This window comes from Meles meles, chromosome 5, assembly GCF_922984935.1.
Source record: "Meles meles chromosome 5, mMelMel3.1 paternal haplotype, whole genome shotgun sequence".
Lineage (NCBI taxonomy): Eukaryota > Metazoa > Chordata > Mammalia > Carnivora > Mustelidae > Meles > Meles meles.
Genome location: NC_060070.1, coordinates 423,077 through 450,188, shown reverse-complemented (window position 1 = coordinate 450,188; position 27,112 = coordinate 423,077). Strand labels below are relative to the sequence as shown.

The 27,112-nt window shown below is 50.1% G+C and overlaps 1 protein-coding gene across 10 annotated transcripts in view; it reads left to right on the top strand.

Annotated features, from left to right (window-relative positions):
* Nucleotides 1-27,112, top strand: part of FAM120B (family with sequence similarity 120B) — an 85,325-nt gene that overhangs the window by 2,170 nt on the left and 56,043 nt on the right. For 5 of the 10 annotated variants that reach the window (XR_006818339.1, XR_006818338.1, XM_046005263.1 and 2 more), the window contains exons 1-4: nt 89-836; nt 8,389-10,151; nt 16,138-16,318; nt 25,478-25,579. Coding sequence is in view for 8 of the 10 variants with exons in the window: in XM_046005263.1 (XP_045861219.1) it covers nt 800-836; nt 8,389-10,151; nt 16,138-16,318; nt 25,478-25,579 (2,083 nt within the window). In the remaining 2 variants the exon portion in view is untranslated. Of the gene's footprint in view, nt 1-88; nt 837-7,560; nt 7,650-7,735; nt 8,255-8,388; nt 10,152-12,136; nt 15,926-16,087; nt 16,319-25,477; nt 25,580-27,112 lie in introns of those variants that run through there. The other 5 variants (XM_046005261.1, XM_046005265.1, XM_046005264.1 and 2 more) reach the window with 5 other exon arrangements.

Genomic DNA, 27,112 nt, shown 5'->3' with positions numbered 1-27,112 from the left:
GCCAACCAAAACCAACCAGCTCCTGAGCACCCTTTTCCTTATGAACAAATATTACTCAAAAAGTGGGAATCCGTTGCTTTTATTATAGAACGTTTGCTGTAGCGTGGACTCCTTACGGTTCCCGTCAGCATGCCTGTCCAGCTGCGGACGCCCACGTGTGCGCGCAGAGTGCCCTGAGAGCGTGCGGCCGTGTGCTGTGCTGTTCGTGCGGCAGCCCCGAGGGTGGTGAGTTACTGTGAAGTCCTTGTAGTAAAACTGCTACCGGCCAGGGAAAGAGAGAAGTAAGCCGCTTTGAAACGGCGGAGTCTTCTGCATAGCTTTGGGGCTTTGCCCATTAAGCACCAAAATCTCCCGTCTAGGATGGCGGTCTTTCTAAAACATGTTATTTCCCTGCTTAATAGAATGTGCAGGATGTAGTATAAACTCTCTTTCACGACTCATGTAAACATTTAAACAGAAGTTGTTACGATGCAAATACTGTAGGACTTGTTGAGGCAGGGACAGCTGTTGCTAACCCTGTTACTTGTTTGGAGTTTTTGTGTCTTTCAGGTTTTCGTAGTTTTCCTGTTATGTCAGCTCTCAACAGTTCCTGCTGCTGTTCGTATCCCCGTGCATCCGTCAGATGCCCTTTCCATAGTTTTCTCTACTGTGGACGTAGGACTCACTGTCAGAACCGAATAGACAAGCATCCATACGTGATAAATAAGAGCCTGGAGAGGTGTCATACGAGTAAATTGTTTTAGCTTCGACTCATGAATTTAAATTGGATTCTTATCCTGAATTGTGGATAAAAGCATAAATGTTTACAGGCGTGCAGGCATCTATATTTATGTTCGGTGAGTGCCACTGGTTTTCACATTATGTGTCATTGTCCTTTAAGGGGTTCTGCAGAGCTTCAGAGGGTTAGGGAAGAGCCCAGTGTCCTCGGTTGTCCCCGCAATCCTGATGATTCTGCGAGTGCCCTTGTGACTGGGAGAACCTTCAGGAAGGGGAGCTCTCTGGACTGAGGACAGTTCTGCAGGGAGTGGTCGTTCCAGCACTGTAGCCAGCGACCAGGTCACTCAGAGGGGGCCGTTCAGTGGGGGTGTGGCCTAGTGAAAGACGCGCAAGCTTTGGAAGCAGGTGGGTTCAAACGTGGGCTTTACTGTTAGTGTCTGTAACCGCAGGCAGGTGCCCTGACACAGCACACACTGCTGGCTGCTGCCCAGCACCGGCTCTGCGGTCTTTGCTTGTGCCGTGCGGCACGCCTTCCATGAGTCCGAAAACTGATCATGGCCCAGTGGGACGAGAGATGGCTGGTGTGGGGCTCGTAGCGTAAGCGTACAGTGTGGTGCGTTTTGACACGTGTACACACTGCCGGACTTTCTTTTCTCCTGGACCCTGTGCCTTTCACTCCCACTCTCAGGGCTCATCTCTTAGTCAGGGGCTTTGTCTGGTTCAGCGCTGTGTCCATAGCTGCTGGCACAGGGCTGGAGCGATTTTCTGAGCAAATACAGGAATTTAGAACTATTGTCTTTGGTAAGGGTGTGAGGGCCAGAAGAGGGTCTCTGCCTCCTTTTTCTTTGCAAAAAGAATTAGGACTGCATCCCTTAGAGTTCTTCCAAAACAGCTGTTTGGATATTGGGCAGCCAGAACACGTGGAGTCGACCAGAGCCCCTCATTTATCTTCAGTCTTGCCTCTCTCCATCTTTGCTCCAAGGAGTCTGGGCAGTGTTTCTAAGTAGGATTTGCTTTATGGCCTTGACCAGCATCTGATTCCCCCCCGGGGTCAAGTACAGATACAGGTGTGTGGCCCTGTCTGGCCCTGTTTGCAGCCTCATCTCCTCAGTCTTCTTCCCGTACATCAGAGTTCCAGCCATACCGAGAGCTGGTGTGTGTGGTTTTTTTCCCCTCTTCTTGTCCTCAAGCATTTATAATAAAATATACATTTATAACATAAGTAAAGTTCCAGGTTAAACTGCTTAGTGGGACAGGTATTTTAAGCACCTTAGAAACCTCCATTTACTGATAGAAAAAGGTATCACAAAATCTACAAAAAGATACGTTAAACAAATCCTCGTTCCTTATGACTCCTGGCCTCCCATCTTCTGCCGACTCCTCATCTGGCTCTGGCCGCACCTGTCCTTCCTGCCTCTTGTCAGGCTCACCAGTGCCCTTGCCCAGGAGAGCCATTGTGGATCCTGGATCTGGGTTGGGTCTCCCTGCTGAGCGTTCCCCGCCCTCGAGCTGCAGCTCTGCCTGAGTGAGTGTTGTGGGTTGCATGTTTTCCTGTTGGAGTGTGCGTTGCTGGAGGGCAGGGCCCGCCTGTCTTGCTCATAGCTAGTGTCTGCTTTGGTAAGTGACTAAAGGTACTTGCTAAAGGTGTAAACCAGATTCACGTTCACACAAGAGCATCTGGTGGGTGTGGAGGAGAGCGGAGTATTAATAAGCGGCAGCTACAGGTGATACCCCGTGGAAGAAAAAGGACCGCCATGTGTGCTCCTCCTTTGACTCAGCAATTTCATATCTAAGATTTGTCCCAAGGAGATGCTCAGGATGTACTCAAAGATTCATAGACAGAGATGGGATACACACTTATGGCGCTGGGCATCCATTAAAAATAACACTAGAGGAGAACGTTAACACGGTGATTTGGGAATAAATTCGTGGTAAATTAAGATAAATTATGGAAGGACAAGAGTATCCCAATTTTTAAAAAAATAATAAAGATTAGAAATACGTGCTCTAAAATTGCTGTAGTCGTTTATCTTTGGAAGATGAGATTACAGGCAGGTTTTTTTTTTTCCCCTTTGTGCTGTCTCTGAATTTTCTGCAGAGCTAGCTACTTTTAAAATTAGAAACAAATTTTTATAAATAAATACATTCGTGATACTAAAGTAAACTAGCTTGAAAAATTATAAATACAGTAAAACCTCACTAAAACTTGCGTGGCTTTGTTTTAAATTTTGACTGGTGCTGGGCTGATTTTACTAAGCTTTAGGCAACTGATGGTATGTTTTATGAATAAATTTGTAATATAAATGAAATTGCATCCGAGTTTATGAAGTAGCTTTTATAACCGTCCTTACAGATACGAAGAATGAAGCTTATAGAATAAAGTAACGTGCTCGGAGTTTTCCTGCTATTTAGTGGACGTTAGAATTTGAACTTCTGAGCCTTTCCTTTTATCAGCTGTACGGTACCGCCTAGTCGCTGTCACTTCTCCCTAAGACGCAGCTAAGAGGGGTCATTCTACCAAGTTCTGAGTGTCTACATCAGCCTTGCCCCTGTTTTCTGAGTCTTGGCACGTGGCCATGGCCTGACTGTGCTGGAGGGTCCTCCAGGACACCCGGCGTCTGGACGCCTGTACCTAGACACACAGTGTCTGTCATAATAACTATGGGCCTTCCGTTTCTCATTTGACTAACTTCTTAGAGATGCAGTATTGAAGAAGAAATACTCTGACATTTGCCGAAACAGTAAGGAGGACTTTATTTAAGACTGTTGCGCGTAGGGGCGCCTGGGTGGCTCAGTGGGTTAAGCCTCTGCCTTCGGCTCAGGTCATGATCCCAGCATCATGGGATCGAGCCCCATATCAGGCTCCCTGCGTGGTGGAAGCCTGCTTCTCCCTCTCCCACTCCCCCTGCTTGTATTCCCTCTCTCGCTGTGTTTCTCTCTGTCAAATAAATAAATAAAATCTTTAAAAAAAAAAAAAAAAGACTGTTGCGCTAGGGGAGAGAGAACTAGGACTCAGCTTGGAAGACAGCAAACACCCGGGGATGTGTGTCCTGCCGGCAGAGGGGAGGGGTCCGAGAGAACTGGGGAACGAAGCCTTTGATCCGATCCCCAGGGTGACCATCTATCAAGGGCAGGGTTTTTCTTCAGACAGACTCAGCAGTCCTCTTGCTGAAACTGGATTCAGCCAGGATGTAACTGGGAGCCCAAAGTTGAGACCTCGTTGAGAGGAGGGCCCCGAGGAGCTGATTGAAATCTGGTCCCAGAGAGCCTCTGGTCAGTAGTTTAATGAGCCCTGGGTGGTGGTCCTCTGAAGCATGGAGACCAGCGCAGCTGGCAGCCCCTCTTGGCGTACTCATTTACCTGGTTTGTGCACTCGTTAATACTCAGTAAGCACGGAGCTCATGTGGTCCCTTATGCTGGTACGGGGTAAGCATTCATTTTTTTGGGAGTTTTTAGTCCCTGGTCTTGCCTTGCTGTGTTGAAGGGGTCCCATACATTTCTGCTTCTGGGCAGGTTAGAGGGGAGACGGGAAGAAGGGCAGACCTCAGGTGCTCCACATCAAGCCTACGTGTGGCCCTCCCTGAGTGCCTAGGCCCAGCCAGCAGGATTAACCCTAACCCGTGGAAGAAACATCTAAGACTTGGAAATGAAGCCAGGGAAAAGGACGGCATGTTTTCTGTGTTGTCACCAGCACATGGGTCATTGTTCAGCATAGTCACCCGTGTTGCTCAGTCTTCTGACCAAAGGTAGCTCCCCGACTTGGCTGGTTACTCTTGACTGGAGCTCAGCCACTGACGTTACGTGCTGGTTTGTAGATCTTTGTCTTGTAGAGATACAAATTGTTTCTCTCTGATAAACCCAAAGGTTTTGATTTTATTGCTCTGTAGGACTTGAACCTGATTTGTCTCCAAATGAAGATAGTGCATTTCCATCAGCTCCAGCTCTTCAGTGACCTCTGAACTAGCGTCCCAACTGGGGGGCTCGCTCATTGATGTACATGTGCTTGGGTTATCTTCTAGCCTTGGAGAATCGCGTCTGAACGCTGCTGGCTGCTGGATGTGCTGTAAGGTGGGCACTGCTTTGCTTCTGTCGTCCTGCAGACCTGCTCTATGCGCGGGCGGTGTGTCTCATCCATCGGTCCGTCTGTGGGCTGTCCCTGAGTCCGTTTGTCCCTGTGTCACCTTCCATCGGTGGCGGGCAGGTTGGTATGTCTCAGTGGACAGACTGTGAACAAGGGAGCTTCCGGCCTCCTCTTTTCCTCATTTACCTCATTTTCTGGTAACCTGGGATGTTGGGCTTGGTCCCCCTGTGTGGAGGGAAGCTGTTCCGAGCGGTGAGGCCCCTTGCACTGGGCCTCGCTCCCCTGTGCTGCTGCGTGCTGCCGCCTCCGTTGTGCGCGTCCCTGTGCCGTCCCAAACCAGTCTGTCAGCTCCTCGAGGCCAGCGACTCTGCTTCCTGCTCTTCCCGGGCCGCAGTCGGGGTCTGTGACCTGCGGGTCCTTGTTTCTCTTGTGCACCTGCCCTTCGATGCCTCCGTGTACTCGTTCACTCACAAGCAGTGACTGGGCCCCTGCCTGCTGGACGCCGTGCTGGCTGCTGGGGACATGCAGAGTGATGTCATTTGCCTCGAGGAGGCCACGTTCATGGAGGTGATTCCCAGTTTGCATTTTGGGCTGTCAGACTCCTCCCGAGTGAGCCATCTGTCTTCTTTCTAAACAACAATTATTTAAATAATGAAGACATACGTGTCTGCAGTGATCTTTAAAACTGCCTTTAAGGAATGACAAACCTCAGTGGGGCCGACTCTTTAGCAGAAGTTAGGGGCGTTGACCCTTTCACACAGCCGAGAACCCACGAATAACGTCTGACCCTGCAGAACTTCACTGATGGCCGACCGTGGGGCAGAAGCCTTGTGGATAACGGGCGGCGAACACAGTGTGTGTGTGACGTGCATTACGTGCCGTGTTCTTACAGTAAAGTCGGGAGGAGGAGAGAAAACAGTATTAAAGTCATAAGGAAGAGGTAATACATTTACAGGACTGGACTGTTTCATTGAAAAAAATCCAGGTATAAGTGGACCCCTCAGTTCAAACCCATGTTGTTCAAAGGTTAACTCCGTATGCTCTGAGCAATATTAAAAAAATCTTAAAATTGTGCAGGAAAGGTAATATCCACAGAACTTATTTTTGGGGGCATTTCATGTCCCACTACACTAAGCGCATTGAGGGGCGCGGAGCTCTGAGAGCCGCGCCACCGGAAGGCAGCACCCAGTGTCCCACGTTCCCAGGTCTTTGCTTACCCCGATTTTTTTTTTTTTTTTTGTAAGTGCCATAGAGGAGCACATTGTAACGTAACATTCCTGAGAAACTGGCAGCGTGGAAGAGGAAAACCCAGTACATGTTTCGTTACAATGGTGAGCTTTTCACTGCTGGGTGGGAAAGGAGGAAAACATTTGAATAAAATCAAAGCAGAGGCTGAGCCTGACTTCTCCCAAAATAAAGAGGAGAGTGTTTTGAGCAACTCAGTGTTGTCACTTGCAGTTTTAGGAGAAAAATGCTTGAAACACAAATCCCTTTTCATTGGCGAGGGAAGGCAGCCAACCCAAATGCAGCAGAGCTGCCGTGTGAACGGGAGCCCCGTCCTGGGGGCAGGGACTGAAGGCAGGTTCTGTTTCGCTTCAGCCTGAGCTTCACGTGTGTCTTGAGCTGCCAGTGACTAATGAGGAGGCGGCCCTGGCCACCGGCGGGCTCGGCGGGCAGGTCTCCCCAGGCGCTGCGCTCTGGGGGGACATGGAGTGGCCACTCTGGTTCCGCAAGAGGGGCAGAGACCCTTCTGGCCACAGAGAGGGTGACCGAGTCCGTGCCACGTGCCACCTGGCTGATCATCGTGGGCCAAGCCTACTGTTCAGCAGCTGGCCATGGAGTAACGGCCGAGGGCCTGTGCACCCTAAGCATGGTTTTTAATTCGCTCTGGCGCCCTTCTCTGTGCTCTTCATTCTCTTTCCAAACCTGCGCCGGAGTCCTGCGTTGGAATCTCCGGAGAACGACCAGCCTGGCTTCAGAAACACAGTGTAAGCGTGGTGAGCAGGGTCCGTACCCAGAGGCCCAGACGGTAGCACTGCCTCAGCGTCGAAGTGATCGTGGTAGGAAGTCCGGTTTCTGCTTCAGAAACTCACACCTGGGGAATGTTCCCAGGGTAGAAACTTGGCTGGTGAGAGCTCTCCGGTGGTTTGGGGTCTGTGGACTCGTGTGTTCCGCTGCATTTCATAACTTAACAAGCGAGATTTCGCTGAAGGTCAGCACACACGTGTGAAATTTATGTCCACTCCGTGCTTATATATTTTCAGTATTAATGGCAATTAAACAGATAACTTTTCAAATATTTTTAGGGGCCAGTGTCTGTGAACAAGCAGTAAGTTCTTAAAGAGAGAGTCCCGTGTGAGGGTACCTTTTCTCAACGTTGTAGATGACTTGCAGTTTCTTCGTTTGTGAGCTGGAGCTGATCGTCTTTGCCTGTCAGTTGTTTCAAAGCCTGGAGATGCTGTGTCTTGAGTGCGCAGTGTGTGCGGCGGGAAGCGTGCGCACGGTGAGGCCAGAGTCGCCACTCGCGGGTGTGTGTCGGCAGCTGAGGGCTGTGGCTCTCAGCCCCAAGCCTGGAGAGGCGTCCTTTGTGCTCCTGGAGCTGTCTGTGCAATAAGGACTTTTTGTTTGTTTCGTCAGTGGACGCGAGGCCCTGATGAGTCTTAAAACCAAAGTGAAAATCACAGGCCGTTGAGATCAAAGAAGTTGTCATGGAATTTGCTCTGACCAGTGACATTAAGATACTCTGCTTTGGTTTTCTCTAGAGTTTGAGCGCCAACTCTGAACCGCCGTGTCTCTGCGCTGCAGAGTGAGTTTTCCGTTCAAAGTCCGTCACCAACTCAGATGTACAGAGGTTTGGCATTGTGAATTTTTCTCTTTTTCTTTCTGATAGCTTCATTCAGGTATACCTGATAGTCAGTGAACTGTACTTTTTTACAGTGTTCAGTTTGACAAGGTTTGGCGTGTGTTCACCTCTCGGACCATTAGCACAGTTGAGGTAGGGAACGCATCCATCACCCGGCAGTTTCCATCGTGGGAATCCCTCCCTCCTGCTGCCCCGTGCCGGGCCACCACCGCCTGCTGTCCGGTGCTGCCAGCCAGCCCCGCTCTCAGTGAACCGGAATTTCATGCGGCGGGGCCTCTGCTATGTACACCCGTTTGGTCTAGCTTTCCTCACTCGGCCAAATTATTCTGAGAAACGTGGATATTGTGTGTGTCTGTGTATGTTTTAGGTTTTCAGAATTAACTCCGGTCTTGAGTTCCTAGATGGGAAACACTACTTCTTTGAAAACTGTTGCCCTGTTTTTCGTTTGGTTGAGCGACCCCTTGAGTGAGAGCCTTCATGCAGATCTTGGCACGTTGCTGAACTGTGCGGCCCTGGTGACGGCAGGCCCCGCCGACTCCTGCTTGGGTCAAGAGCCTCTTCCTCTCGGTGAAAGCGCCTCAGGCTCCTGGCAGGTGTGTCACGGTCCGTCTTGTCGGCGCCGGAGTCCTTCGCAGCTAGAGAGTGGATTTTAGATGCTGCCTTGTGTCTGCAAGAGCTCATGTGTCCAGTGGTAATGCCGTAACTACTCATTTATTTTCCTTTCCAGGTCCTTTCCGGGAGCTTTCCGGGAGCTCAGTTATGGGCGTGAGAGGTTTGCAGGGGTTTGTGGGCAGTACCTGCCCACACATACGCACGGTGGTGGATTTCAGAGAGCTGGCAGAACGCCACCGAAACCAGCACCCTGGCAGCACCCCTACCGTCGTGGTCGACGCCATGTGTTGTCTCCGATACTGGTATACTCCCGAGTCCTGGGTCTGCGGTGGCCAGTGGCGGGAATACTTTTCTGCTCTGCGGGATTTTGTGAAGACTTTTACAAATGTTGGCATCAAGTTGGTTTTCTTCTTTGATGGCACGGTGGAGCAGGAGAAGAGAGAGGAGTGGGTGAAACGGAGGCTCAAGAACAATAGGGAGATCTCCAGGATTTTCCACTATATCAAGTCACACAGGGAGCAGCCAGGCAGAAATATGTTCTTCATCCCATCGGGGCTGGCCATCTTTACACGATTTGCTTTGAAGACCCTGGGCCAGGAAACCCTGTGTTCCTTACAGGAGGCTGATTATGAGGTAGCCTCTTACGGCCTCCAGAATAACTGTCTTGGGATTCTTGGAGAAGACACTGACTACTTAGTTTATGATACTTGTCCCTACTTTTCAATTGGTGACCTCTGCCTGGAGAGTCTGAGTACCATCATGCTCTGTAGAGAGAAGCTCTGTGAGAGTCTGGCTCTCAGCCTGGCGGACCTTCCTCTTCTGGCTTGCCTGCTTGGCAATGACATAATCCCGGAGGGCATGTTTGAGAGCTTTCGGTACAAATGCTTGTCTTCATACACCTCTCTCAAGGAGAACTTTGACAAAAAGGGTAACATTATTTTAGCTGTCGCATACCATATTTCTAAAGTTCTTCACTTGCATCAGGGTGAGAAAAAGCTGGAAGAGATGTTACCTTTGGGACCAAACAAAGCTCTTTTTTATAAGGGTGTGGCATCCTATCTTTTGCCAGGACAGAAATCTCCATGGTTTTTCCAAAAACCCAAGGGTTTAATAACTTTACACAAGCAGGTGGTATCCATGAGTTCAGACCCTGAACCCAAGCAAGGAATTCCCATGTGTGTGGACCCCGAACCCAAGGACGGAGTTCCCATGTGTGTGGACCCCGAACCCAAGGACAGAGTTCCCATGTGTGCGGACCCTGAACCCAAACAAGGAGTTCCCATGTGTGCGGACCCTGAACCCAAGCAAGGAGGTCCCATGGGTGCGGACCCTGATCCCAAGCAAGGAGTTCCCATGTGTGTGGACCCTGAACCCAAGGACGGAGTTCCCATGTGTGCGGACCCTGAACCCAAGCAAGGAGTTCCCATGTGTGTGGACCCTGACCCCAAGCAAGGAGTTCCCATGTGTGCGGACCCTGAACCCAAGCAAGGAGTTCCCATGTGTGCGGACCCTGAACCCAAGCAAGGAGTTCCCATGTGTGCGGACCCTGAACCCAAGCAAGGAGTTCCCATGTGTGCGGACCCTGAACCCAAGCAAGGAGTTCCCATGTGTGCGGACCCTGAACCCAAGCAAGGAGTTCCCATGTGTGCGGACCCTGAACCCAAGCAGGGAGTTCCCATTTGTATAGATCCTGAATCTAGGCAAGGATTTCCCATATATGCACACAGTGCAATCAAGCAAAAGTTACCTCTAGGGGCAGATCCTGAATTTAAACTGGAAGCACCCATGTGTACAGACCCTGCAATTAAACAAGACCGCGTGCATATGGAGCCTGAAGTCAAACAAGTAACCATGGTTTCAGACCCTGAAATCTTAAAGGTACGTAGACATGCCTCTCTGAATCTGGGATGTCATGATTGAAAATACTCCCGTGGACGGGTTGATAGATTTGCCAGTGAATATTGACTTCTTGCGTAGTTAAGGCACTGTGGGGGACACAGGGCAGGACCTAGGAGTGTGGTTAGTAGGCATGACACATTGGCAGCTCACGTTTTAAAGTATACTTCATATTGGTGTCTGCCTGTCCTAGAAGAGAGCTCCGGGAGCTGGAAGGAGAGTGATCACTGGGCTAAACACAGAGGGATGTTCCTGAAGAGGTAGGAGTGAACCAGACCTTTGGGGGAGCTGGACTAGGTAACAAATAGGCAAATATGTGTTGCCTTGGGGCACGAGGTAGACCAGTAGGCTGGAGTATGGGAGTATGGAGTATGGGAGAGAGGTTGGAAAACGTGGAGTGTAGCCAGATTGTGAAGACTGTTACATGCCCCACTAGGAGTTGGGACTTCATTCTCAAAGCGACGTAGAGCCCTGGAGGTTTTTATGGAGGGTTACGAGTTACTAACCACATGTGTGAGCTTCTGTGCTAGGTGGGTTATACATATTATCTCTTTTATTGGTTGTGGTTGGTTGTTTTTGTTTTGTTTTGTTTTTAAGATTTTTTTACTTATTTGACAGAGAGAGACCACAGGTAGGCAGAGAGGCAGGCAGAGAGAGAGGAGGAAGCAGGCTCCCTGCAGAGCAGAGATCCTGACACAGGGCTCAATCCCGGGACCCTGAGATCATGACCTGAGCCGAAGGCAGAGGCTTTACCCACTGAGCCACCCAGGCGTCTCTACACATGTTATCTCGTACCCACAAGCCTTCTATTGTTCCCGATAGTCCCCATCTTCCGTCCACTTACACAAGTTGCAAACCTGGGAATTCTCTCTCCTGTTTTTTTATACCTTGTCTCTCCCTGTGACTGTTCAGTTAGTCTCACCACCTAGCGTAGGCTGCTGCTTTCCTGGATTACTCAGGAATCTCTCACAACTCTTCTGTGTAGACTTTGGCCCTTTCTGATCCACTTCTGTGGTGCATGCTGAAATAAAGCCCTTTATTTGGGTTCCATAACTCTTTGAAGAGCAGAAACAGGAGCCTTAAGCAGGCTGCGGCCTGCCATGACCTCACCACGGCGGCTTCTCCAGCTGGTCTGTCGTGGCCGTGCAGGTGCTCTTCCGCCTCGCCCCGTGCTAGGTGATGCCGACTCGTCTTCTCTGTCATGGCTGGGGGTCACCCACTCAGAGGTGGCCCCTGCTGTGACATACACCTCACTGGGATTCCACGCTTGCGGCAGTGCTGTGGGGGGTCTTGTTTGTTTCTCTTCACCGTGGAGCCCTTTCACCTGTCACACTGTGTCTTGCAGCAGCTTCTCAGGAAGCCTTGAAGGCTGTGTCCCTGTCTCTTGTGTCTGCCTCTCCTTTAGGGACGCTCTCCCTCCTTCCCGTACAAGTACGTGGGTCCTTCTGTCTTGAAAAGCCTCACCTCTTTCTCTGTTACGTGCATCGTGGCAGAGAAGCCAACTTGCTAACATGAAACATCAGAGTGAAAAGTAGGATGTGATGTGTGTGTGAAGAGAGTTACAGGTGAAAAAGTATTCAGGGGTTGAAATTCTTCTACCTGGAAGCATCCCTAAGTGCTTCATCGAAGTAAAAGAATGTGGGTTAGAAATTGGAGGGAGGGCAGACCTAGAACTCCAGGCAGGAGTGTAGTCAGGCAGTAGGAAGAAGGACGGGGCCGGCGGGGAGGGGGTGTGGGGAGGCCAGATCCCAGCAGAGAACCGGAAGTCATGAGAACAGACACGTTCCTCAAAGTCAGGAAAATGAACCGAGAAGGGCTAAATCTAACTTTGCTTCAATTCATTTGGTTTTACTGTAAGGTTGGCTGTAGGAATGCTGGTTTAATATCGGCCATGCAGAGCGGATTCTCCACTAGTGACCAGAGGGCACTCTCCACATTGTTTCCCTTAATTGTCCCACGGCTCGGATGCTAGACGCACTTGCCTCCATCACCACGTGAGGACACGGGTGTGAAAAGGCTCAACGACATCATCCGCAGTCGCACAGCCGGTACTTGGCGGAGCCCAGGTTTGAACCCAGTCCTCTGACTGCCAGTGCGGCCTTTACGAGATGCCGTCTGTGTTCCCTGGTGACACGTGGAGGGGTGAGACCGTCACGGTCAGTAGTGCAGAGGCAGGAGCGTGGAGGAATTTGTTAGGAAGCCACCCTGCTTCTGGACTTAGGCCTGCTTCAGAGGTGGCACAGGGTGTAGGCCTTGGAGCCCTGTAACGGTTTGCCTGGAGGACAGGATGGGGAAAGGCACTCAGGTAGAGGAACAGCAGAGCCAAAGTAGAGTATGCAGGCTGCCTCCCCGTCTGGAAGAGGGCCAGTCTGCTGCTTGGCTGGCCCAGAGCTCCTATGGAGCACAACCTGGCCCCTGCTGGTTCCCAGCTCACACCCATTTCCCATTTGTGTATGGCGTGCACCTGTCCTCTCTGGGCTTGAGCTCTTCATGGACCCTGACTCTCATTCACCATACCAGCAGGACCCATCCTTGGCCTTTGCTCTTTTACTGGACACTCTGGTCATCTCACCCAATTTCCAGCAAAGAGAGTTCTGACAGATTGGGTGAGACCACAAAGGGCAGCATGTGTATCATGAGAGAATTTAGGACTTGGTTTTTATACATGTTGAGGAGGTATTGGATATCTTTAAACAGGAGTGTGATGTGATCGGGTATATGTTTTCTGAAACATTGGTTATACTGCAGAGAATGCAGTAGTGTGGCTGTTGCAGAAACCAAGGTGGAACACAAAAGAGCTAGAATTAGGACAATGGCAAAGGGAAGGAAGAAACATTCAAAGTAAGTCTTGCTATGGAGGTAAGGGTCCTCCTGTGTTCTGAGATGGGAGTCGCCATGACTTAAGGATGGGGAGGAAAAAGTTTGACACAGAGGGTAGCTAGGAAAGACCATCCAATGCTTAGAAAATAGGCCTCAAGTCCCATTACTGGATAGGAGACAGCCATCTGGAAGTCATCTGACTGTACGTGGTCATGGAAACCCTCCAAGGAGAGGATTGGGTAGGACGGAGCCTTCTGAAAACATCCACTGAGAGAGAGGTGGTCAGACTGGGAGGGGAATGAGGAATGGTGACCCCAGCGGAAACCCAAGGAGGCAGGTTTCAAGAATGAGAGGAGAGAGAAAAAAAAAAAAGAAGGAGAGGAGAAATGGCCAGGACTGCCAAGTGCTGCAGAGTGACGTGGAAACGGGGCGAGGTGGCTGCTGGGGTTGGCAGTTAGGGGTCAAGGCCCGAGAGAGCCGCTGTCACGCTGGGGCCTGGTGGAGGTCGGATGGCCAGGGTTTGAAGAGTACCTTGGAGGCCAAAAGCCAGAGCTGGGGGGTGCTTGCTCCTTCAAGATGTTTGGCGGTGGACGAGCCTTGGATGGGGAGGAGGGGAGGAGAGTGGTGGGAAGCCTGCCTGCCGGGGAAGTCGGGCCATTGTGAAGGGACAGACCACATGTTGGCCGCGCAACAACTCCCCCACTGATTGCGGACTTCATGATATCTTTGAAAATAATTGTGTGAAGTTTCTTCCGTTCTGCTTACAAAATTTGTTCACAGTGGAGTCCTCTAGCCCTATCAGATAGGTAACCCCAATTCCAACACGTAAGTATTTCAACCCCCCACAGTCTCCTGGAAACCCTTCCCTAGAAGGCCGTAGCGCATGGCTGTTACCCTAGGCACGCACCACGCGCAGAGAGCCATGTGGTTTCCATGATGTTGGATACACTGAATTGCTACGTTAGAAGTTTTAGATTAGGTGAATATGTTAAGGTTTTTCCATGTGTGGAGTGCTGTACAGATCTATAGTTAAAGGCAGAGGTAAAAGGTACTTATTAGATGTTTCTGATCTAATTAGTGAATTAAAGTTCTAATTATAGAGAACTTACCTGAAAAACCCTGTATTCCCTCAGATTCTATACACTTGGCAGAATTGAAGATTTCTTGGTAGGGTGGATATGGTTTGTTACAACTTTCTAGATAGATTTGTTAAAATACATCTCTCCTGAAAATGAAAAAGACTCAGAAATGGAAGAGGGACTAGGAAAATAAGTCAGAAGCTATTTTGCCTCAAAAGGATGTTTAAAAACATAACTATAATGTTGGTAGGTTCGGTATCAAAAGGAGCACATAGAGAAAAAGTTCACTTCCATTGATCTTCCCTTAGAGAATCAAATAAGAATCCTTTAAAAAATACTTTTTAACATTACTTACCTTAAAGTTGCAAGTTTTCTGCTATCCTGATTTCAAGATATTTCAGCAGGGAGATGGACGTGGATAACGTGTGGCCTCGTGACCGCAGTGACACTGGGCACCACGCGCTGTGGCCAGGCCTTGCCACTCTCGTTAACCGTCTGCGCTGACGCGCTTTACCCTCAGGACAGCCCTGTCAGGTTGGCACTTTTATTAACCTGCGTTATATCTGAAGAACGGGAGGACTAGAGTAAGACTCAGCTCTACAGAAACGAATCAAAGTGACTAGAACTGCTTAAAAGTATGTATAACAAGAATACTGATTCACAGAGTTTTCGCACCACATTTCACACCACATTTTAAATGCCTTCTGTGGCAGACTGTTTGGATTTGAATTTTGAGTAGTAATCTGGATAAATCACTCCTATACTAGTAAGAATGTTCTTCACAGGGGCGCCTGGGTGGCTCAGTGGGTTAAGCATCAGACTCTCTGCTCAGGTCATGATCTCAGGGTCCTGGGATCGAGCCCCGCAGCAGGCTCTCTGCTCAGCGGGAAGCCTGCTTCCTCCTCTCTCTCTGCCTGCCTCTCTGCCTACCTGTGATCTCTGTCTCTGTCAAATAAGTTAATAAAATCTAAAAAAAATAAGTTCACAGAAAAAATAAAAGCTGTATGTAGATTACTGTAGGCCTCTGATCTCAGCTCCTTTTTTTTTTTTTTTTTTTTTTAAGTATTTTATTTCTTTATATGCGAGAGAGTGAGCACAAGCAGGGGGAGAGGGGAAGAGAGAAGCAGGCTCCCTACCGAGCCGGAAGCCAGACGCAGGGCTCTATCCCAGGACCCTGGGATCATGATCTGAGCCTAAGGCAGAGGCTTAATTGACTCAGCCCCCCAGGCGCCCCTTAGCTCCTTTTTTTAAGGAGAAAGTGGAGTGCAGCCCTGTGTCTCACCACCTACCTTGTGCCCACATTGCTGGTTGCAAGGCAGAAACGGGGTGTGTAGTACATGTGTTTTGCTCAGTGAGGAATTACTGAACAGGTGAATGACTGTGGTACAGTTTCTGACCCCAGCGAAGTTCAGTTTACGAGGGGAGATCAGACAAGATAACTACTGTAAGATCAGTGAGGGATGAGCCCTGTTAGGCAAGGGGAGGGGAGTTCTGGTTGGGAGCAGAAGGTGAACCCTAATGAGAGAGGGGCTTACGAAGTGGGAGGGCAGGAGGGCCCTGAGAGGGTGCATTTCCTGGAGCCCAAGGGAGGATGAAGAAGGTTCGAGCATTCCTGAGGAGCAGAGAAGGTGTTCCCTTGGGACTGGTTTCTGCGAGGTGGATAGGTGTCATGGGAAGAGGACGCCGGGGCCTTGAATGTTAGGGTGAAGATGCTTGAGGAGGGCGTGACTGGACCTGTGTCTAAGAAGACAGGATGTTGGGCTGCAGAGCAGGGAGCGGGCCTGGTCCGGCTGGAGTCTTGCGCAGTGATGCCTCCCGGCAGGCGGACAGAAGGCGGGTGCTGCAGCCGTCAGTGCGGTGAGCCCGGTGGGCGGTTCAGGTGGAGGAGGGGTAGTGGACGGCTCGGAGCCTCCAAGGGCCAAGGAAACGAAACAGTGACGGCTCTGTGCCATGCGTCTGAGGGACATGACTCCACTTCCGAGTGCCTTAAAACTCCGGTGTTGACTTTTTCTTCTGAAGGTTGCTGTTTGTTTCCAAGGAGAAAGCAGTCGTGTTTGGATTTTGTGCAGGTTGCTAGAGCGCATCACGTCCAGGCGGAGAGCTACCTGGTGTACAACATCATGAGCAGCGGCGAGATCGAGTGCAGCAACACGCTGGAGGACGCCCTGGACCAGGCCCTGCCCAGCCAGGCCTTCGTCTACCGCCCCGTGCGGCAGCGCGTGTACGCCCTCCTGCTGGGCGACGGCAGAGGTGAGCCGCCCCGCCTCTCTCCGCGGGGCCAGACACAGACCAGATCAAGTGGAACGTGTTCTTTCCGAACACAGAGATAATTAAGAGGGTTTTTGTTTCTCTGCAAAATCTGTAATTGAGAAGAGCACTCACATCTGTACGACATCAAGGGCAGTCGCCGTGGGACAGCTCTGTCTAACTGGCGGGCCGTTGAGCGGTGTTCATTAAAAGAGGAGCGCATTGTTTTTATAGAATGTTATTCCTTAGAAGGATTTGTGTATTCTGCAAAAACACCCTGGACTCCCGCAGCGGGGTAGGGTGTGTTTATTATTAGAAGACAGTGTCTACTTATTTTTCTTCCGAATGTGGTTTCCATAAAATAACTCCATAAATCTAGTCCAGTAGAAGCTGAGTTTTCCTGCAGAGGGTTCGCGTCTGTTTCTCTCTTCTGCGTTTTCCTTGTGCGGCATCAGCAGCAGGAGTGTAGGGAGAGGACTGGCAGCGGCCAGAGCAGGAAAGCTGGGGCCTTCATCACCATTTGGAAAATCCTCTTTTTGGAAGACTTGGGGCACAGGGGTAGAGAAAGGCTCTTCATTGTAGAGACGAGTGATGCTTCACACACGTAATCACCTTGGAGGTGAGGTCCTGTTCCCTGCGACCGGCGTCCAGGGACACTGGTCTCACTTGGCAGCGCTTAGATGAGAAACGGGGCTGTGCACACCGTGACTGGGACCGGAGACAGACGCAGTAAGATCCCACTGAAACCGTGTCTGTGGTCCTTTTGCCTAAACTCCATTATTTCCAGACATACCAGTATTAGTATTAACGTCACGCTGTCATTCCAGGAAGGAAGCGTTTACGTGGCCGCGGGTCATGACAGTCTGACGGCAGTGCTGGCCTTGCTCTTGGCTCTGTTGCTGTGGCGCCGCGGGTTCTCTGGACCAGCTTTCATCAGCTGCTGCCTTTCTTAGCACCTGCTGCCTTGTGCTGCGCGTGCTCTCCCAGTCCAGAGGCTTACGCGCCCTGAGGAGGCCTGAGAAAGACGCTCACACTAACCGAACAACAGAAACCAAAGAACCTACGGAATAAACTTTGGGACCAGATAATATTTAAATAATTTTTTTCTATTTCTTTTTCTTACATGGCTCTTTCTCCATATTCTTTCTTAACACAATTGATTTCGCATTGATTGTCGTGATTAAAAAAGTTAATCATGAAAAAATTTTACATTATAGAGTATTTGCCTGGGATTTTTATTTTTTATTTTTTATTTTTTTTTTAAAAGGTCTTATTTATTTATTTGCGAGAAAGAGAGTGAGAGAGAGCATGAGTGGGGCAGGGGAGAGGGAGAGACAGGTTCTCCACTGAGCAGGGAGCCTGATGCGGGTCTGGGTCCCGGGACCCCGGGATCATGACCTGAGCCACAGGCAAACGCTTCCCTGACTGAGCCCCCAGGACCTGTCATTAGTGCAGTTTTATTAACTATACTACAGACCTTAGTCAGTTTCGTCACTTTTTACATTCACTGATTTATGTGTGTGTGTGTGTGTAGTTTTATGGATTCTGTTCGATGTCAGGATACAGAATCGGTCCGTCCCGTGAAGGAACTCTCTCATGCTGCGTCTTTGTGTCCTGCCCTCTGGCTCTGTCCCTTGTTCACCACTGGTTTGTCCTCCATCTCTGCGTCTTGGTTTCTGCAAGAATGTGCATAAATGTTTGGTCATGTCAAGAATGTCACGTACATGTCGTCTGTTGAGATTACGCATATGTTTTAAATCTCGTAAATTTGGGGCGCCTGGGTGGCTCAGTCATTAAGCTGCCTTTGGCTCAGGTCATGGTCCCAGGGTCCTGGGGTCGAGCCCCACATCGGGCTCCCTGCTCAGCGGGAAGCCTGCTTTTCCCTCTCCCACTGCCCCTGCTTGTGTTCCCTCTCTCGCTGTGTCTCTCTGTCAAATAAATAAAATCTTTAAAAAAAATAAATAAATCCTTAAATTTATGCAGTACCTGTTTTCAAGACCTTGTCCACTAGCTCCACCAGCTCCCTCACTTCTGAGCCTGAGCCTGTTAATTGACTTTTTATGCTCATAAGGGGGCATGTGTTTCTGCTTATTCTCACACCCACTGTGTTTTGGTCTCAGCCTGGAAGATTCTGGATCTGTGAAGGGTACTGACTTGTGTTCTGTCAGGCAGTTAAATTTGCCTGATCCTTTCAGGGATTGCCTTAAGCTTTATTAGGCTGGGTGTGTGGGGACTCTCACTCTGGAGCTGGAATGGCTCTGCTCCTGGGGCTTGGCCGTCCTGGGCTGTCTGTCAGCTGAGTGCTCGGTGTCTAATGAGGGTCTCTGCACGGTGGCTGGTAGGACTCTGATGTTGTGGAGCTCCGTAGGGTCCACTGGTTACTCGGTGGGGCCGATCTGTCGTCGTCTCGTCCAGCCTCCCTGCGTTTTGCTCTGGACATGTTAGAGCTCAATTCTCAACGAGGTCCTCAGGGTCACCTCTCTAGATTTCAGAAGCTCCTTTCTGCATGGTGCCCACTCTGGTGTTCTGTGCTATAGTCCCTTGACTGTCATCACAGTCCTGAGCTGCAGACTCTGTCTGCTTGTCTCAGAGACTTTCTTGTTCTGGCCGGACGCGCTCTCCCTAGGATGCAGTCTGCGCGGTGCCTCTGTCCAGCTCAGGAATGCGGTGGCTGCAGAAATGTGTCCAGAAATGGAGGTGCTGGTGAGAAGACTGGTCAGGGGGCGCCTGGGTGGCTCAGTGGGTTAAAGCCGCTGCCTTCGGCTCAGGTCATGATCTCAGGGTCCTGGGATCGAGCCCCACATCGGGCTCTCTGCTCCGTGGGGAGCCTGCTTCCTCCTCTCTCTCTGCCTGCCTCTCTGCCTAGTTGTGATCTCTGTCTGTCAAATAAATAAATAAAATCTTAAAAAAGAAGAAGACTGGTCAGGCAGGTCTGCCCCCATCTCCACCGTCTCCCACCCTCCTCCGCCCCTGCTCTCTGCCACCCCCACCTTGCGGAAGGCCCTTATACTACGTTTAGCCTTTTCACACCCAAATGGCCCCATTCACTTGCTCTGGAAACTCTATCCATGTTGACGGATAACAGCTTTTGTTTTTCTGGCTCAGGCCAGTCTTCTGATTAATTCTGTCTGTCCTTTCTGAACGTAAAAACTAACCTCCCCCACCCCAGGCCAACCTCATCAGAAGTCAGTTCTCTCAAAGAAGCGTGTGCTTTCCGTTCTAAGCTCCTCACGGTGTATGTGCTTGTCTGTCTGATGTCCCCTGTCCCCACTGGCTGTCAGCTGAACTAGCCGAAACGGTGCAGGTGGCATCAGCAGATTCCTGGTGTAAATGAGGTGACTGACACATGTTTTTGAGCTCATGTTTAGAATATTAGCCTTCCAGGAGTGGGTCGGTTCAGCACAGCTCTCCTCGGGAAAGGGTAACGATAGTGGTTGAATGGCAGACGGCCGGAGCGCGAGCTGAGCGGCTTTCTCTGAGCCTGAGCCCAGCCCGATGGACAAGTGGGAACCACTTGTTCAAAGTGAGGTTTTTTTTGAGCCAAAGGCATCTTTAACCCCGCGGGTGTAGACCCTGAGCCCTAGACCCAGCCTCTTACACGCACAGCTGTAGACACGAGGTCTGAGCCAGAGGCGGCGGCGGACAGATGGCTCATCGTGGCTCATTATGGGGCGCTGGAGAGCTCGTCCCACGCTGTGGGAGTGGCTAGCTGGCCTCACTCCGACAGGGGTTTCCTCCGGGGAATGCGTGCTGTTCCCCTGGCCGCGTCGTGTCCTGGCCCCAGGAGGGGAGCATCCCGTAGTCCTCACCGCGACTTTACAACAGTTCTTACCTCAGGTCCCAGCTCCGGCTCCTCCCGAACGTCTTCACTGACTGCGTCACCGTGAAGCCTTGTATATTTTAGGAAACAGAAAAACTGGAAAGATGCCGCAGGCAGGGCCTGTCCCCTCCCCTCCTTCATGTCTTGTGGTCAGCAGAGCTGGGGAAGAGCCGCCTGCTCGCTCCGTGGCGCTCTGGGAGGCCCACCCGGCTGGCGGGGCCGGCGGCCTCGGGCGGTCCAGCTGTGCCGCGCCTGCGCCGAGTGCCACAGGCCGGCCGCTCGTTGGCACCCGAGGTCGGTCTGTACAAAACGTACGTGTGGGGATCTTTGATTTTTTTCAGGACTCAGGCCATATATAAATACAGATTAAACCAGCCTTATATTACAGAACCACAGGACGAATATTTTTCTTTAAAAGCCCGAGGGATGGTTTATTAAACTTAAAAATCCCAGCAGTTGAATGATTGTAATCAGCGACTTCTCCTCACTCTCCCCTTGTCTGCTGTTGCCCCCAACGCCTGCCCACAGGCCCTCCCTGCCCCTGCAGGCCAAGTGAGAGTGGTCAGCGGAAGCTAGGTGGAGCTTTCGTGGGGGACGGGCTGCGAGAGTGGACCATTGCACAGCTTTGCTCCAGGGAAAGTGTCTTCGTTACATACAGAAGATCGTCCGGTGTGGATCGATGTGTCTGTTGTTTGGGAACAGCAGAAGACCAAGTTTGATCATGTCATTTTCCCATTTTCCATATAAAATATTACAGCTTGGGGCACCTGGGGGGCTCAGTGAGTTAAGCCGCTGCCTTCGGCTCAGGTCTGGTCTCAGGGTCCTGGGATCGAGCCCCGCATCGGGCTCTCTGCTCAGCGGGGAGCCTGCTTCCCTCTCACTCTCTCCGCCTGCCTCTCTGCCTACTTGTGATCTCTCTGTCAAATAAATAAAATCTTAAAAAAATATGTATTACAGCTTGAAGGGAGTTAAACTAGCAAGGACTTCTCTCAACTTCTTTTCCCTTTGAACACAGGCCGAGCAAATTGAAATTTGAGTGAGAAAATTGACATTTTTTTTTTTTTTGGAGTTGCCAAACTCAAGTTTCCTCTTCTCTTTCTTGATTTTTAGGCATTTAAGATTATTTCATTCTAATTCAGATTAACCAAATAGTTGTACACGTTTCTGCTTAGTTTCAAAGTGCACACCAGGCTAAAACCTCTGAAATTTTGTTTTTCCTATTTAGGCAGTTTTATTAATTTATTTTTAAATTTTTAATTGAGGTATAGTTGATATAAAGTACTGTATTCGTTTCAGGTGGACATCGTGACGACCCGACGTTTGTATAAATTACGAGGCGCTCAGCACATTGAGTCTGGTCACTGTCGGTCACTGTGTACACTTCTCCAGGGTTGTTGACGCGTTCCCTACACTGTGATTTCATCTCCATACCTTGGTTGGTTTCTGACTGGAAGTCCGGGCCTCTTAATCTCCTTCCCCTGTTTTCATCCATCGCCTCACCCGCCTTGTCTCCGGCAGCCACCACGTTCTCTGTATTTAGGAGTGTGTTTCTGTTTGTTCGTTTGTTTTGTGGATTCCACATGTAAGTGAAATGATTTGGTATTTGTCTTTGTCTGGCTTATTTCGCTTAGCATGAGACCTTCTGGACCCATCCATGCTGTCCAAAATTTCACCGTTTTCAGGCCTGACTGTGCCCTTCTGTGTGTTGCATGCGCCAGTTCTTTGTCTGTCCTCAGTCAGTGGACACTTGGGCTCTTGCTGTATCTTGATGCTGCAGTGAACATAGGGCTGCGTGTATCTTTTCAAATTTGTGTTTTCATTTTCTTTGGGTAAGTGCCCAGAAATGAAATTACTGTATCACGTGGTAGTTCTGCTTGTAATTTTGTGAGGACCCTCCGTGCCGTTCTCCAGAGTGGCCGCACCAGCTTGCGTTCCCACCAGCAGTGCACAAGGGCTCCCCTTTCTCCAAGTCCTCACAAACACCTGTCGTTTCCTGCGTTGTTAATTTTAGCTGCTCTGACAGTGCGAGGGGAGCTCTCACTGTGGTTTTGATTTCATTTCTCTGATGATGAGTGGTGTTGAACATCTTTCCATGTGTCTGTTGGCCATCTGGGTGTCTTCTCTGGAGAAATGTCTCTTCAGGTCCTCTGCCCATTTTTTAATCAGATTGTTTGGTTTTTTTGATGTTGAGTTTGAAATAGAAGTTCTTTATATACTTTGGGTACTAACCCTTATTGGATATGTCATTTGCAAATTTCTTCCATTCACTAGGTTACCTTTTGGTTATAGTGATGATTTCCTTTGCTGGGCAGAAGCTTTTTATTTATTTATTTAAAGATTTATTCATTTATTTATTTGAGAGAGAGAGTATAAGTGGTGAGGGAGGGGCAGAGGGAGAAGCAGGCTTCCCGCTGAGCAGGGAGCCCAATGCAGGGCTTGATCCTGGGACCCTGGGATCATGACCTGAGCTGAAGGCAGACGTTTTAATCAACTGAACCACCCGGGTGCCCTAGGGCAGAAGCTTTTTAGTTTGTTGAAGTCCCAGTAGTTTATTTTTGCTTTTTTGCCTTTGCTTTTGTTGCCTCAGGAGATGAATCCAAAAACAATATTGCTCAGACCAGTATCCAAGAGTTTATTGCCTCTTGTTTTCTTTGAGGAGTTTTATAGAAAAACCTTTGAAATTATGTGGTACCCCAGAGAATAGGCTAACCTCTAGGATTTTTCAACAATATCTGTTTATTTTAAGAGGATCACGGGGGACACTTTGCACCTGGCTCTGGGTTTTGAAGGACTGGGAAGTTTGTGTCTGTAGGAGGGATAATTTGGATTAAAAGTGAAAATGCTGCCGTCTGAATATTTAGGTTTGGAAAACTCATCATATAAAGCTTCTTCTTTGTAAATGCTGACACATTTTCTAGCCACTGTGCGCTGCCCTCTTACCCTCCTGTGGGAGAGGAAGGAGGGGAGGGCACAGTGAGGGAGCTCCTGCTGCCCGGCAGCTCACTAGGGGGACGGCAGGGCACGGGAGACCCCGCAGACGCTGCATAGTGACCTCTCACCTCTACCTGCCCTGCCCCTCCTGAGAAAACACTCGTTTGTATCGCTGTCATTTCCTGCATCCTTGCCCATAGTTTCAGCTAAAATTTCATTCAAGGAGTAAAAGTTCCGATCCGCAGGTCTGTTTTACCTTTCATCCTCTGACTGGTTGATTTCTAATGTGGTGAGGGTTACGGGTTTTCCTGTTCACGCCTCTGTCTGTCAGTCGCTGTCAGGTACTGCCTTTCAAGCAGCCGGCGCACTCTCGGTCTGTGACTGCGTGGCGTGGTCACTGAGACTCACTGGAATTAAGTCAGTCACCTGAAAAGCAAAAGCTTCTGTTCTTTTGTTAATTAGGAGAAACTGTAGTTAATATGGACTTAACCCTCACTGGTGTAAATTATGAAGAAAAGAATCTGCTGTCTGTGGTGATGAGAATTTGGAGAAGTAGGAAGCTGGTCCATGCTGCCCTTCGGCCTGCTTTGTGCCTTGTGCAGATCTGGGGTGTATGGAGCCTGGTGAGCGGGTTTTCGAGGGCAGCTCTTTCTTCCTGGGTTGTGAGTGCCTGACTGACTGGTGTGTGGCTTTCCCCTGGGAACGTTTGTCCAAAACTGACTTCTCCAGGTAGATCCCCTCGTAAGTGTTGTCCTGCGCTCTTCAACATTAAAGCTCTGAGAGGGCAACCCCAAGCCCCGGGGTTTGGAGGATTAGAACAGTTTCAGTTGAAAGATGGTATAAAATGTGGTTTTGATAATTTTTCAAAAAGACAGCCGCAGGCTGGTGGAGAGCTCTTGTCCATGAGGTACTGGGCCTGGTGCGGTGCGTCCGTGGGCGTGAGAGAGCGCTCTCCCTTCAGAAACAGCGACACTCAGTTGACTGCTTTTTATGTAGTATGCATCACATAATACAGCAGGCCAAGAGGGTTACATAGAGGGTTGGGGGGGGTTGTTTCTAACAACTACAAGAACACTTCTCAGAGTTTTCTTTCTTCTTTTTGTGTTTGTGAAATTTAAGTTGAATGTGCTCGTTAAACTTTGCGTTAACAGGCATCTGCCCTGGGCGTCATGCTGGGGACTAAGGACTGTGACGAGGTCTCGAGAGCTCAGTTGGGTGGCAGGGAGGGGAGTGAGGAGGCGTGGGCAGTGTTGGCCAGAGTGCTGTGGCAGACGGCACAGAAGTCTGGGCGAGGAGAGAAGCAGGCCTCTGGCGTGGGGGCGTGGCGGGCCCGGGCCGAGGCGGTGAGAAGAGGCGCGGCGAGTTCGAGGGTGCGAGGTGCTCCAGCTGGGGAGCAGGGTGGGAGCCAGAACCGGCTTCCCTGGGGACCAGCCCGACAGCAGACATCCTTGGGGGGCGATGGGCCAGAGACTCGGGGACCCTGCGGGTCAGCATGTGCAGGTGCCGCTGGGTGCTGGGGCCGGCAGCTTGCAGTTGGGGGGTGGGGGAGCTGGAGGCCCTGCGTGCTCCCAGGTCTGCACCCTCGGCTGGCACAGGGGCTGCCGTTGTGGGAGCTTCAACTAGGACCAGTGTCCTGGTCCCGTTGTCGTTGTAAAAAAGCAGAAACCGAAAAGCTCGCACTTCATGGAGAATGCCTGGACGCGGCGAGTCTGGAGGTGCTCTGGGCAGGGCTGGGCCCGCGTGGGGTAAGAAGCCAGGTCCCGGAGGCCCAGCGGGCGGGCTTGAGTGCCCTGGGGGAGGGAAGCGTGGGGTTTGAGTGCCGGAAAGACAGCAGCCTGGTGAGCCCAAGGGAGGTGAGCATGTCGAGTAGGAAAGCAACCTTCTGGCTTTGCTCACTGAGTAAGCTAGAACGGAGGACAGACTGAATTTTTAATAGCAGTCAACACTCCGACATAGAGAAGTGCCTTTGTTCTAGATTATTCCTAGTAGCTTTTCAAATTGTCTCGTGTAAAAATAGACTTGATGGTTGCACAAAACAGAGAATTAAAGACTAGAAAGAGCTACTCCCAGTTCTCCCTAAGTGTTGTGTGGAGCAGTGTGAGGGCCCAGGAGGAAGCACGCTGCAGGGACCATCTAGGTGTGCTAATCTCTGTCCCCCACTATCGTTTACCGACCAGGTGATCCTGCCATCTCCCCCACCCCAGATCTTAATGCTCTTGTTGAAGTGAGATCGGGGGCAGGGGACCAACTGTTGGATGCCTGAGCTCTGTCTTAGTGACCTTGGATGTGAGAACTCACTGTATTCACCAACTTGAAATTGGTCCCCAGTGGAGCTGGGTCTGCTAGCGTGTTGGCCTGGTGACCCGTGTTGATACTCATGCACTTCTCCTGACCCTACTGTCTTCTCTCAGATGGCGCCGGCCCCTGTCCCACCGTCAAGGAGTGGTTCGTGTACTCTGGGAACCCGCTGAGGCACCCGGACCTCGTCAGGCCTCTGCAGATGAACATTCCAGGTACAGACGGTTTGGGTTAAGGACATCACTCATTTGTTCACCAGATGATACAGTCCAGTAATGGATCCACTGTAGAAACAGATTTTTCCAGAACTGCATGACATGATTTGCATGTCAATCCTGGTCCCGCGAGGAGTGTGTTTGTCTAATAACGTTCTAAAACAGGAGTGGGCCTTCGTCCCCCAGATGGACCCCGGGCCGGTCTGCTGTCTGCTCGGCCTCTGTCTGCCCTGACTCTTGTGCAAGGCCAACATCAGCGGACAGCAGGACACACCGGGGGGGCACGGCTGTGGGCCCAGGCCCATTGCTGCCTGATCCCCAGCCTGGTAGCCGGGCGTCGCTCCGTAAACATGTGCTCGCTAGCAGCGGTTCTGATGTCCTGCTCGAACCAGCTCTCCTTCCTCCTGTCGCAAGTTTGCTGGTGAACTGGAAAGGGAAGACAAAGGAAAGTCATTTTAGCTGGAAAAGTAAGTTTTCTCTTCATGAATGTTACCTTAAAACCTAAATGGGAGGGGATGAAAAGCAAAGTTCACCTAAAAATTAGCTGAAGGCCTTTCTTCCTGCAAGTTCTGAGTGCCTGAAAAGTCATGAATTTGAGTGGGGGTTAGAGTTGTACATGAAGGCGGGTTAAAGAAGAGGGGGGTGGTGAGGGGTTATTTTTAGTGTTCGTGCCATTGTTTCAGAGGACAAATATTTTTCTAAAACTTCGATACTCCATTTTTGTATGCGTTAAATTCTCTCAGGCCTCTGTTGTTCCCAGCACGCAGGTCTACAGTTTACCAAATAAGGGTGTGAGCACTGCAAAATAATTTTCTTAAAAATGGAATTGTATTGGGAAGGAAGGTGAGGAAAGTTGCTATAGGGAATATTTCCTTATTCTCTCAGCTGGTGATATACTCAAACCAAAAAAGGTATTTATCAAAAAAACAAATGGAGATGAATTAACATCTGCTAATACAGCAAGAGAGATTTTTTAAGGCTAGCCAAAATAATTTATCAATGTTTTATTATATATGTGATTTCTATCTTACTGTATCTTTCCCAAAATAAAGTGGAGGGATCCTTAGTTTTCGTCATGGTTTGAATTAAAGAGCGTATTTGGCTCTTCTTTATTCTATTATGAGTTACTTTGAAAGGCCACTCCCCAAAACGTTTCCATAAACTCTAGAAGCCATATCGTGATCACAGAGACGACTTTCTGGGGCTTTAGCAAGCGTCGCCCTTGGCCCTGCTGGAGCTGTGAGGGTTCTGTGTGGGGCCCCATGGGCTGCCTGGCAGGGCTTGGCCCCGGAGGAGCTTGCCGGCCAGGTGGGGCTGCCTTCTGCTGCTGGGGACCTGGAGTGTGATCCCGAGCTTTCCGTGCAGGTCGTTGACACGGAGGAGTGTTTGTGCTCATGTTCATAAGGGTACGAAAATGACAGGATTTTAATACTTAAGTACTTTTCTGTATCCATGAGGGAAGAATGCCAAATGGTTTTTTTTGAAAGATTTTATTTATTTATTTGACAGACAGAGATCACAAGTAGGCAGAGA